Consider the following 13,653-nt stretch of genomic DNA (forward strand, 5'->3'; position numbering starts at 1 on the left):
GTATGAAAAGTTTAAACCAAAAACTTATTTGACTGAGATGGTCTGATTTTATAAGCCTGAAGAACAACATCTGTGATTAAACTCTAAGTTTTGCAGAACACTGGAAAAATGGGCAGAAGTTGCTCCTTTTAAGAGACCCTTATAAAAATGAAAAATTAAATTTGTTTATATTTAAATACAAAGCAGCTTTCTAATTTTATATAATCAAGAAATGGAAAACAATTTTTATTAACATGTTTTACATTTACAATCTTTTATTAGCTAATCAACATCAACATGCAAAAATAAGCGCTAAATACAAACCTCTACAATATGGTTTTGTTTAAACTACAATGGTTTAATTCTCTTGAAAAGTCATAAGGATGTGTTCTGTAGTCATTAAAATTGAACTATTAGTTTCAGTAATGAATACTATTTAGACCCTAAAATTATGTAATCATCCTGCAAGGCATCTTCAGAAACTTCGCCCAACACTTAAGAATACCAGCTCATTTTCATGTGAGTACATTCTCAAAGCAAGAAATAAGGCAGTAGCACTAATGATTTCATATTGAACCCTATGCACATAACTAATAACTTTAGAAGGACTTTAACACTATGGTAGACTGGAAAAAGAACATTTAAACAAGCAGAGTACTTTGCCTGAAATGTTCTCAGTTTCTCTTGATACTTATGCAACCTCCTTAAAATATTTGGGTTTGGAAAAAGACTTCACACTCCTTCAAACCAGTTCCTAGTTGATCCTCCAGAGAAGCCAGTCTTGTGTCAATGACATCAACATCTTCCCATGGAAATAAGTTACATGATTCATGTTCAGGATTACTTCACGAGAGGATCATAAAGAAGGCAAAGAGGAGCTTAAAGGAGAACATATTTGTAGTACTGAAATCTTTGATAACAAAAGGGTCTTGGACAATTGTGAAAAAGAGGGAAGGAAAATGGATTTAATTTCAGATCTGTTGTAACTTTTCCCCCAGTGCAAATGTTCATCTTTAAAGAAAGTTATCCTTTAGAAGATGAAAGTACTTTTGAGAAGAGTCCAATTTTTGACCTTATGTTACAAAACCTTAACAATCAAAATTTGTTTCTGTTTTTATTCAAGTACAAACTTAAGTCATAATTCCTCTCTTAAAGAGTGTTTATTGTTGCTCATTGATCTTTGGTCGCAAGAAACAATAATGCCACCGACAGGTCTGATCCCCAAGGTGGCAGGTTTTGCTTCTTTGCCACACATTAAGGCCCCCCCCTTTACAGGGTATGCCAATATACACTGTGTCAAAATTCCAGCGGCACTTCATCATGTGTTTTATGGACCTACATGATGTAGACTTTCTCAGCTTGTGAGAAGTTGAAGACTTCTTTGGTTCTTGGGCAAATTACTTTGTCATCTTGACGAATAGAAAGCAGAGACTGAAAAAAAGTGAAATCAAAAGATAATATTCACAACAGTAAATGCAACTCAAAACATTATTTAACTGTTACTGGGGAAAAAATTTTTTTGTTTTGTTTAATACAGGTATTGCAGTCTGAAGTCAAAAATACCTTTGCCCACAGAAGTTTCTCACTACACATTTTCATGCTCCAGAACGGAAGAATTCACACGTTCAATCAGATGTTAGCTTCTTTAAGGACAGATTTCACCGCAAAAGTATACAGTCTCTTAAGAATTACTGCAGAAAGTTATTTTTCTTTTGTTAATACAAAAGATGCTTCTAGCTTTCTGATCAAAGTTTAAAAGCTCTTATTTTGATATAGGAAGTTATTATGACCACATCTCTTTTGGACTTTAAGTCACTGATTTAAACACTTACATTGTATCCATAGACATATCCATTTGGTAGCATCATAGGAGGATTATTTTCGTTCATTACATCCCCTGAAATCTTGCAGACTAGTCGGGAGTTGGCACAATGTGCCATAGGCAGAGGCTGAGCCAGCTTGTTCAGGGATTTGCTACACACAGGGCAGTCTGGGTTTTTTGAACTCCCATCCTCTTTATAACACTGTCTGTTTAATAGCAAGTTAAAGAACAACCACCAGAGAATGTAACAAGAATTAGCTTGTTAGTAACGCACATTGGGAAAAGAGAGACAGTAAACTGTGCAAATATGAACTTGATTATACAGTTCACAGAACTATTTAATTCAGGTTTAATGTGCACGTGTAAAAAAAGTTCAAGGAGGAACAAGAGTGAGCAGCAAGTGTCCGGTACCCTGCACAGAAAGTTTCTGCTGTAGAGCATACTAGTAGCATCAGTCCTTCTCTAATACACCATAGGGAGTAGTAAACCCATTTACGTTTCAAGAGATGTAGAACACATTTGCATGCTCACATAAGAGACACACACACAGAGCGTGAAAAGTGTAAGTGTTCAAAAAAACATTTTGTCCCAACTCACTAATATTTCCAAGTATATTCCTCCTAATATACAGCACATGGAAGGATAGGCTAGTATGTAGGCACAATGCAGAATCTATCTTAATTTTTTTTTTTTTTAATACTATAACCCCATTTGTTACCACCTGCCCTTAATACAGATGCCAATTCATACTCCATTTAAACAATCTGTAAGGAAAAATATGCAAGTTTCAGATTTCTTCTTTGAGTTGTCTCAAAAATATCTATAAAAGAGAGAGGGGCAGGGGGAAGGACTCTTTTTTTTTGGACTCAACAGCAATATCTGCATTAAAGGATACGGTGTTTTTATAGCTGAAAGGCCTGCCTGGAGGGTTATAGTAAAAACAGAATTGTTTCCCAGCTGATGTAGTCTGTAGTTATCATATCTAAACTGTTGGATCAGCATTCTCCATCGAGCAGGGTCCAAGAGATCCTGTTAGAAAAAACACAACTGTAAGTCGTTTTCAGTGTAGTTGTCCCAAGCAAGGGGAGATGGCATAGGAAGCAGGAGAACTAGGAGTGGTAAATTGTGCACAACCCACAAGACTGAATTACAAAATAAAAATATACATGCTAATGTTCAATATGACTACTTATCAAGAAAGTAACTTTTAATACTACTTTACTAGAAATATAAAGTTCTACACTATTTGATATAATCAAATTCCAAACTTATGCTTTATTATATGTGCACACATGAACTTCAAAAATGTAAGATCTTAGCACAAAGAAAATGCTTTCATTTTTACAGTATCAGTAGCAGAACCAACCCAGTTATCTATACAAAAGTCTATAGGACCGCTTATGTGCATACACTCTTCCTCGCTCTACCAAAAGAGATCTATGTGTAGATTCTAGTTCCCCTGTCCCTCATCTACCAAATGTTCTAACGAAGGTATGTAAATCCTGGTAAGGCTCTTTGTGGTATTTAGTTTTTCCAAACACTGCCCTACTTACGAAGCCAAATTAGTATTGTGGAATGTTTTCTTTAAAAGCCATGGAACCATTGACATAGGACCAGGCAAACTTATCTTGAAAAGTCACAAGCATTTCTACTTCAAGTTAGGCTAATTCTTGCTGATAACACTTTTATCCGTTAAACAATATATAGTGCAAATAGGTATCAGTTCATTGGGAGTGGCAGTAGTGGTTTAGTTTGAAAAGCTGGCACAACTGCTGGCTAGAAAAAAAGCTTAGCATGTATTTAAGGGAAGAAATCTTTAATATACATTGCAATGCTGTGACTTAAACTACTGCTCCCTGTTCTTAGGTAAGTAGCTGATTTTCACAGGAACGAGAACTAAATCCACAGAAATCAAGGATATTTTGAACACCAATATAACGCTGAGAAAGCATCATACAAGAAACTAAGACCCCTTGAAAACATACTAGTTAGAGTATGCCACACAGGCAAAAATCTAATCCTTTTTTCTGCTAGCAGTCCTTCTCCTTTGTATCCATAACCTGCATCTCTTGTTACGACAAAAGACTTTGTTGATCTGTCTTAGAAAGAAGCTCAGTATTATCAACTGTACATGCTTTGAGGCAACTAGGACAAACAATTACAGATTTTTAGTATATTGAGTTTATTAAACAAGTTTTTAAAGAAAATCACTGAAGAACTGAATTAGTGTCAGACAATACATTGGCGAGTAACAGCATCAAATTCAAAACGTACGTTACACCAAAATTTTTAGGCATTGATACTACTATGACGTAGATTAGTTTTTACGCCGCCCTTTGTACCATCTTGGCCCACTCTGCCTCTCCGTGGTTCCAGAAAGAGGGACTGGAGAGGGTACGACTCCAGCACTACCTTCCACTGTAACCTGTGTGCTCGCAGTCTCCCTCCCCAGGAAGATCAGAGTGGCCTGAGAATCTTTCTCCAAAAGTTTTAATAGTATCATGGTACTTTTTTTTGATATTTTATTCATAAATGTCTCATCATTATCCTAAAGTTACGTATTAACAGAACTACATTTAAGGGAAACTTGGGCAGTATCTTGCAAAAGTACAAAGAGCCAACATTTAGAAAACTGTGAAACTAGATTTTGACAGCAATTGCCTGAGCAAGCAGAGAAGTACTTCTCCAGCCCTCCTCCCTCCCACCCCAAACTGAACTAGCTAATAGTGCTGAGAATAGCCTAAGCTTTAGCTGAGATTACGAAATTCTAAATCTCCACGAACACAGAGACAATAAAACTGTTGGACTGGGGACAGGCTCAAAGTTTTCACAGCTCCCATTAAACTGGGAACGTCTTTGGAGAAAGAAGCACACGCAGCTCAGGTAAAGGAGTCTGGATATGTTTTTCTGACAAATGTTTGGGAAGTGAAATTACGTAGAAGACGAAAAAGGGCTCAAGTGATGGATTTCAAGGGATTGGAAACAAACAAAAACCCCACACCCACCTCCACCAACCAGGAATACTAGATAGGGAAGGGAAAAAAAAAGTTTTTATCAGGAAAAAACGATCAACTACTGTAAAACAAGAAAAACAGCAGGATGAAAGAAGAGCAGTTGACACGGGAATGAGACTAATCCACGAGGAAGATTCAGAGGCAAAAGAAAAGACTCATGGACATAACATGGAATTTTTGGCTGACTCCTAAATGCTCCAAACCCACAAGGGGAACTGAAGCGAAGAATCCATACACATGAAGGCAAAAAGAAATGCATACACATTTTCTGCAAAAAGAAAAAAAGGCCAAAAAAAATCAAAACGCATTGTCTCTGTCACCAGATTGCATGTTCATTTGCTCTACCGCCTGTCCTCTACAAGGCCAAAACGTTCTCAGAGCTCCAGGATGAAGCTTTTGTTCGGACCCTAAGGCAACTCCAGAGAAGGGGTAACAGACAGGCTACTTGCAGGATCCGTAACAGAGAGAGAAAGCGCTACTTATGCTTAAAAGAAACCTATGATTTTCAAGTGCCTAGGTGATGGGACACAAAAATAGCAACTCACTATATGCCTGGCTGGAATATTTCTAGCCACAGTGAGACAAGTTTGTTCAAAGGACATCAAAAAAGAAAATGGCTTGTTTTCCCACAAAGTTAAATCTATTTAACTTCAGAAGTTTTCCTCAAGTCCTGAAAGATAGAAAGGCAAGCAGGAAAAAGTTCGATTCTGTGGTTATAGAAGATACTGTCTCCCTTGGATTAACAAAAATCAATTGGTTTTTTAGAGTTGATATGTTCAGACAAACAACTTTTTACATCCACGATAAATAATTTTTAAAAGTCATATTTATACCCACAACCCCTAGTGAACACGTTAAGGTATCTCCAAAAAAGCTGGCACTCTACGATTTTCTGTGTATGTAAGCAACTATTAGAGGACCCACATATGACTCCCATAAACTAGAATTTTTAAGTCAGATCTATAATAAGTAGTAGGGAATTTGTTCCAGTGGGATGGCTGTGCGTTAAACAGTACTAGCTTTTTTCCCCTTGCTCTCTCTCTCCAAACTAGCACTTGGAATAAAATGCAGGATTTTTATTTCCTGCCTATTTCACTCTAACTAGCAAAACAATCGTGAGTTCTGTCTCACAGCTGCCCGGTCTTTTAATACATTCGTTATTTATACTCTTAACTCACACCAAACATGGAATCCGAGACATTCACACTAGTTCTGTTGGGGCTTTTTGTGCGTTTTTGTTTTGAAATACTATTAGTTTCATCATTAACTGTTTAAAAATATGTTTATATCGGCATTGCCATACGTTGGCTTGGCATTTCAGAAAATTGTCTTGCTTTGCGCCAGCTCAACTACTATCTACCTTCCGCCTCCAAAGCCAAGTATATCAAACAAACAAAAAAACACAACAAAAAACCACACCACGTACACAACTTGGAAGAGATAGAATTAGCACGTGGCCAAACAACAAACTGAGCAGAAACAGTAGCTACCTACCTAATTTTGAATCGAGCAAAATTCATAAAGTTATTGCCACTAATATCTACATTAGTTTGTATAATTCAAATAAATGAACACTTAATTTTAAGCATAGAAAATACCATGTTTGGATCATTGAAAAAGATCAACTTTCTTTTCTTTCCTTTCTTCACCCCAACCACAGTAAGAACATTAATTTGAAAAGGAAAAAAAAAAAAAAAACACCACACACCCACAGTTATGAACTGCTGCTAGCATCTTAAGACCCCAGCTTAGTATGCTGATCAGAACCATTACATTGTTTCCCTGTACTTCCCATCTTCTGATTCTAGCCGTACACTTGCATATCAGGTTCCAGCCCCAGAGAACTGTAGTCCTGTGTTTGCAGAAAGCCTAACTCGGGGGAATCCATCCATTACCGTTAAGATCCAACTGCAATAACAATACAAATACTACCTGGACTGATCAACAAGAAAGGACTAGTTATTAAAATTAAGGACTTAAGGATGGAATTTAGAAAGTGAAAATTAGAACAGTGTTCTATCTACAGCTTATCGTTGTATTTTCCTGTAAAAAAAGTCTATTTTAGTACTCTACTGTATCACTGGGTTTTAAGCATAAAGTTACCTTATAGGGGGAGATATGAGTGTCTGAAGGAAAAGCCAACATTCCCATCACTTGTCGAACCTCATCCAGCTGGCTTCCCTCAGCCTGACTGAAATGCTTTCTTGCATGTCTGAAATACAGAATTTAGAACATTATTAGATATAAAATTGTTTAAGTGATTTAAGATTTTTAAACTGTACAAAACTTCAGAGAAGCTCTGCATTCAGTACACAAAATCTATAAGGCTATTCATTTAAAGGGCTTGAAAAATACATCCTGTGAACAAGACTTCAAGAATGATTTTAAATGTTAGTGGTTCTTAGGAACCAGAACTTCCTGCTGTAGCATGAAGTCTTCTACAAAAATACTTATTTCTTATCAAAAACTCCACCTACAGTTAGAATGACAGAACCATGATTATTAGAAGAAACGCCTTAGTTTATGCAAGCTCAAGGTACTGCGCTTACTCCTTTTGCAAGCACTTGCAAGAAAAGTGGGGTCTTATAATCAGCTGTCGCATACCTTTAAACACTAAAAATACTCCGTGATCTACCTTGTTTACACTGACATTTGAGGAAGTGTTTACTTTTGAACAAGTGATCTTCAGGTATGGGGTAGAAGGTAATATCATTTGCTGTGCAGAGTACAATAAACTGCAGGGTAATGTATTAGAAAAACAAAAAAAGTCACCCACATAAAACTTGCTAAAAGCAGCATTTTTTTTTCCTGAGGGGGTAGAAAAAGTAGAACTTCAGTACAAGCTTTTGTACTTTAACATACACTGATTATAAAAAAATACAAACAAGGCTGAAAATTTGTATATTTGAAAAAAGTGACAGAATTACTAAGAATGTATTCAAAGCAAAATGTGGAATTTTGTTAACTTTCAGGAAATAAATACTAAGAAACCAGAGAATTGTTATCAGATTATAAAGGATATGTGACTTCTTTAAAATACTGTATGGAAACTTCTCCTTTGCGGTCATCCCAAGATCATCAACTTTCAAGTTGGAGTTTAAATATAAACTTAAAGGTGAACAACACTTCAAATATATAATTGATCTACAGGAGAGTCCTCTTGCCTTTAAACTGCACAATTAGTTCAGCCTTTCCACTAAAGGTCCTGTTTTCAGTGGTTGCACAGATGTTGCTTAGTAGATTGAGTGCTGAATAGGGACTGTACTGAATTTCTGGCGTTGCAGAAGCATAGAAAAAGTTCTTCTCTTCTCTACGCTGCATCTTCCCCCTGGTTTTTTAACATGGGGAAGATACCAAGTTCTCGGAAGTACTCCAACTAAGACTGTGCTCTAACTGTTTAAAAAAAAAAGTGTTTTTTAAATCTTTTTAAAGTTTTAAATTAGTTTCAGAAATATTCAGTATTCCTCAACGATTTCATGGGTTGAATTAGATAAACAAACTAGATAGTCATAGTCAGTCATAGTCAGTGCAATACCCAATTTAAAACCAGAAAAAAATACCTATGTCATCAATACCATGAGAACAGTTTCTTTAGCAGTGTTTCCGTATTCCTACTTCCTCTCCCACCCAAACCAGGAAGCAATGGAAGTTACGGGGGGGAGGGGGGCAGACTGTGTCCACCCAACTTCCTACTTTGAGTGAGCAATTCAGGAATGTAAATATTGTTCTCTGGGTGATGACTGTGTTATGATAGCTGAAGTACAAAATCCATGGCTTGAGAGAAGAGACTAGGCAGCCTGAACATGCTGGGAGAAAGCTAAAACAAGTGCTGGTGCAGAGTCGCAGATGAAAATAATAGCTATTTAAAAGAAATCTTGGGCAAAGCAAGAATTCAGACCTACCAACTAAATTAAAAAAAAAAAATCATAAACTAAGAAAACACCTACTGGGTGCGCATGCATGAAAAAGAAGAGAAAGTGATCTTAACAAATGCGCCGTTATCAATTTTTTTGGTGTTCTCTGAAATTAAAAGCACAGTGGTATTTCTGTTTTGTACCAGCCTCAAGCTAGCATTACAGTCCTCCTTCCCATCAGGCTTCAATTCATTCTTACAGACAGGATTTCAACATATATCCCACCTTGCTTTTGGAGGCCCTGAGCTGCAACAAGTGAATATTGGCCACGCTCGCTCTATGTGTTCAAAAAAGCTAGAGTTAACACCTTGTTTTGTGCATATGCTACATATCACGCCGTGTGCGCCGGCCTTCCAGAAGAGGAGCATTCAGTAACCCCCACTTTGATCATTTGATAAGTACTACATGAGTTGGAGTATGGTGGCCGTCTTAAAATTGTAAATATTCCTGAAGGAAAAATAGAGTGTCTGACATAGGAGTTTCCCTAAAGTGGGTTAAGCCAGAAGGAATTAGTTAAAAATGACCTTATATTGGTTTTTGTCTCTCGAGTTTCCCTGCTGCCTCTGCCCCTTAAGAGAACAAGGAAAAGACTTCCCACAAAACCACCAATGCTAACGGCCGAACTTCTTACTCGGAGCACCAATGCAGAGAAGTTAAAATGAAGCAAAACATCCTTTAGAAAGGGAGAAACAAGTTTGTTAATTCAGGGCACTCCAAAGTCTTTGTTAGTTTTAGGAAGCAAGAAACAGTATTCACGATGTGAGAACTCATGAATGCAAAACTTCATTTAAATAATCTCTTATTTGCCCTTATACCTTTATTCACAGTTTCCCTTTTCATTCAGCTAATTTCATCTTTTCTGTGTTTTAGTTAAAACTTTATGCTCTTCTACATCCTGTGAAAGCAATCGTAGTAGAAGATTGTAAGATGTCACAAAATGTGTCCAGTTTTTTGCAATTGTTTTCGAAAGCAGAAGACACAGCTATGCATTTAACAGAAGATTCCAAAAAGTGCAAACAGAACCAGGGCTCCATGCATCATACTTAAAAGTTCAAAACCCAAATGTTTTGCTTTCGTATGTCTCTTCTCAGCAAGTTTATTTGCGGGTATCTAGTGACAAGACCACCTTTCATCTACTTCCCATTATGTTTTCTGCAATCAGCTGTAGGAAGACCAGTATTAACGCTTCTTCCCAATGATCTGGGTGAAGGCAGTTTTTGCCACCAATTTAAGGAGGCCCATTGCTGCAGACAACTTCGCTTGAAAGACAACACCGTGTGATTTTTACCCTTGCTTCTTCTCAAACGACAGCTGTCTCCAAGTGACACTACAAAGGAAAATGGTGCCCTGATTTTGATTAAATTTTGAAAGGTCAGATTCTAATTGAAGGCAGTCAAGGTGAAACTCTTCTCTAGAGCTTACTTAGTACATATACATACACACACGTATGTATGTATGTATGTTTGTGTTATATCTCCTCCAGCCGAGCATATGTATTCCGAAGAGCTGCCATGGTCAGGGAAGAGCGTAGAAACGACACCTCATCTCAGATTCTCTTGGGGGTGGAGAGGCATGAACCCTACAACGTTTATTCACAATGTTTTCACTGCCATTAGTGCACACAAGTCCCTTTAGCTGCAGCAGAGGGTGCTACTATCTTTTTAATGGCCGGGGACCACTAACTCAACTCTTGCAACAGACCCTACAGTAAGAGATAGAAAGTTATATTTTTCAAATCCCAAAACAATTCTGTAAGCCCTACAGGGACAAAGTCTGCTCTTATTTGTTTGAAACAGTTGTTTCTCCAGCTAAGTAGCTGCAACCAACATATACTGTATTTGACAAACTGAAGAATGAGAGGATATTTATAAAAACTTTAGGGTTTACAATCTACTTTCTGCCCTGGGTACAATACATTTTAAAAAAGCAAACTATACAGAGTTTGGCCTTCTACATGAACGAACACATTTGTCGGAAATTAGCCATAACTGAACACTGGCAGAAGGTGTTACCAAGGAAAGACTCGGTCCTTTCTGCTCAGTGACCCTTGCCTGAACACCTTTATCTCAAAAGACCATTATGACTGCTAGCAAAGTGCCTCAAAGGTTTTTGTACTTACGCACCTGTTCAAAAACCTGCAAAACTAACTAAAATACCAGGCCAAAGAGATAACGGAGGAACAAGCTGCACATGTTCACCCTCTGCTGGCTCGGAGGAAAGCTTACTAAAATGAGTAGACCATCGCCCTTTTCTCCTCCTCTGCACGTCACTGGCTATTTTTGTTTACCCTTTTTGTCCTTTATATCCCAAGAACAAGTGCACAAGGTGTTTTGTTCAGCTTTAAGCTAAGAACACGTTATGTTTCTTTAGCTTCCTATAAAAGCAAAGTAGCAGAACGCTGTCAGGTTTTCACAATAAAATTAAAGCCCCCAAAGCGTGAAATTGTCATCATTAATTCACTGTTACTGTAACAGGTATTGGCTTTAGGAAAAGAAATAGGAGACTGCAGGAATTGAAAGCTGAGTATATTAGGCTAAACTCTGTGATGCACTTAAGCTCAAGAGAGATTCACGCTTAGTATTAAACAAATAGTTTTTGTACATTCACGAAACTTGGCACTTTCAAGACCACTCTGATAAGCTACTTTAAAGCAAGGTCAGTTTGCACACATCATATTCTAAAAAGCTACAGAAATTCAAACACTGTTATTAAATAAGATATATATTTTTAAAGCTCACATCAGTTTTATCTTAAAAGCAATATGTCACTTTAGAGGTTCTCAGCAGGCAGCAAGCAAAGCTTTCAAACTTATTTAAACACCAGCTGCGTTTCAACAAAATGTCAGCTCTCCGAGTTCCACTCATACAGGAAACTACTTGGTAAACAGCCTCTTTCTCCGCTTTCTAATGGATGCCTGACCTATTTATTGCACCACGGACACAATACTGAAAGAATCCCGCTGCAGGCACTTAACAGAAGCAAGCTAATAAAAACACAAGTTGCAATGGTTTGCTAGAAGCAATAAGGCAATTTATGCTACACCTTCCTAAAACATACTACCTTATTCATTACCTACTTATTTTAAAGCAAAGTAAAAAGAAACGGTGAAGACATTAACATTTTCTAAGTCATGCTCTTTAAAGACAGCATTGAGATGTCGAACTCGGAACGTGCAAGGCTAGGAGAATTCATTCTGTTAAAAAGGAGTGAATTAAGATACAGAAGGGCTTTTGCAGCTCTTTTTCATTTATGTTGCAGATATAAAGTTGAAGCACCATTATTTTCACTTGAAAGTCTTAATTGCCTAACTTAAAAATATTTGTCTCACCCTGAATTTCAATAGATATGTAGAATACACATGTTTTACTCCTAATAACATTACATATTTGGAACGTATGTAGGAATTTGGAGTGTATATAGGAACAGTAAATTTTAAATCTCAGAGGACTTCGATGTGTTTTTATAAACATACTTGGGGAGAACACCCTAAAGATGAAAGAAAGGGCCGTAAAGCAATAAAAGGCTATGATACCACAAGTTACTCCATGCCAAGAGTGCTGGGTCCTAAAATGATGCAGGTAACACCTGACAAGTATTACTAGTTCTGTTGTGGGAAAAGGAAACAAGTTTCCAGCAACAACAATAAAATACAGAATGACCTTATCCACTTTGTCCCAGTTCTCTGCCCATCTCCTTATTTCAGCTCTATCCCTGCCCTCTGGCTTCCAAGCTACATAAGGAAGCTGCAGCTCAAAGAAGATAAGTTTAGAGCACCAACTACTCATTTTTAAGATGCATGACTGCACACTTGGCAAAGAAGCAAAATTAGCAGACAATAAAGCTAAATGGCACAAAGGCATAGCATTCATTGGATATAAAGAGCTTCGAAGGCTTCAGAAGACAGATCAAGTAGTTGAGTCTCTTTCATCTTTTTGTAAGCACCCAACTGAATTCCTTAGCATTCAAGAGACCTATCAAAGGGCAGGTGCAAATACCTAAGTGCTAGCGTATAAGAAAAACAAATTTAAGGTATAAACATGCTAAACTCAGCTGGAGTTTATAAAGCTGCACATTTGCATTAAGTGTGAACAAAATGAAGATTAAGGCGGAACTAAGGCAAAGTAGGAAAGCAAGCATTAGATTTGAATCAAATTAAGAACAACTGCCAACATACTATAACACTTAAGGTGAGTCATATTGGGGAGGTGTTAGTATTAGACTGGCTTTGCAACATATTTGTACTGCCTCCTCTTTTTTCAGGTTATATAAGCAACTAAAGTTTTCTCATCCATTATGATCAATCATTTACCCATACCCTCTTCATGGGACATTGGTTACATTTTTGATAGATTGACAGTAGATTTATTTCAGCAGGCAGTAGCTATTAGAGTTTAATATTAAACTCATACCCACACTATCATAAAATGAGCACCATGTTCTTTCTCTTACTACTTCAGCGACCATCATTAATTACCCTTCCTATTGCTCTGTGGTCTGGCTTATGCCACCACAAGACTGAAGCACCATAGACTCACTGGGTCTAATTCAATAATGCAGACTCCTCCTACAGTCCTAGGTAAGAGTCCCCCAAGATGACTGAGATAACATTATGAGCTGGAAACATTGCATCATTAGCTTAATATTACTTCTCTCTCTGCTGCCCTCCCTCCCCTCCAAAAGAAGTCTTTACTACAAGTACTAAATCCCTGTAGTGATCTTAGAGAGGGTATGTAATCTTCAAGTGGTAAAACAGTTTCAAACACACGACCTAGAGGTACTCCAAAGCCTATGGCCGTTCCAAGCCAATCTCGAACAAGTTATGCAATTCCCAGCACTAAGCAGGTAAACTAAAAGAAGGTATGCTGAGAAATATTCTGAATTAGGATTAAAAAAAAAAAAAAAACACCAAACACCCACCCCATAG

The 13,653-nt window shown here is 37.3% G+C and overlaps 1 protein-coding gene across 6 annotated transcripts in view; it reads right to left on the reverse strand.

The window, feature by feature from the left end:
- Positions 1-234: 234 nt before the first annotated feature.
- The window catches only part of MAEA (macrophage erythroblast attacher, E3 ubiquitin ligase), a 55,091-nt gene continuing 41,672 nt past the window's right edge, over positions 235-13,653 (reverse strand). For all 6 annotated transcript variants that reach the window (XM_068943605.1, XM_068943608.1, XM_068943604.1 and 3 more), the window contains 4 exons: positions 6,919-7,027; positions 2,697-2,830; positions 1,812-2,007; positions 235-1,410 (listed from right to left, as the gene is read on the reverse strand). In XM_068943605.1, the coding sequence (XP_068799706.1) occupies positions 1,315-1,410; positions 1,812-2,007; positions 2,697-2,830; positions 6,919-7,027 (535 nt within the window). In that variant the 3' untranslated portion in view covers positions 235-1,314. The remainder of the gene's footprint in view (positions 1,411-1,811; positions 2,008-2,696; positions 2,831-6,918; positions 7,028-13,653) is intronic.

The sequence above is a fragment of the Struthio camelus genome, chromosome 4, assembly GCF_040807025.1.
Source record: "Struthio camelus isolate bStrCam1 chromosome 4, bStrCam1.hap1, whole genome shotgun sequence".
In the NCBI taxonomy this organism is placed as follows: domain Eukaryota; kingdom Metazoa; phylum Chordata; class Aves; order Struthioniformes; family Struthionidae; genus Struthio; species Struthio camelus.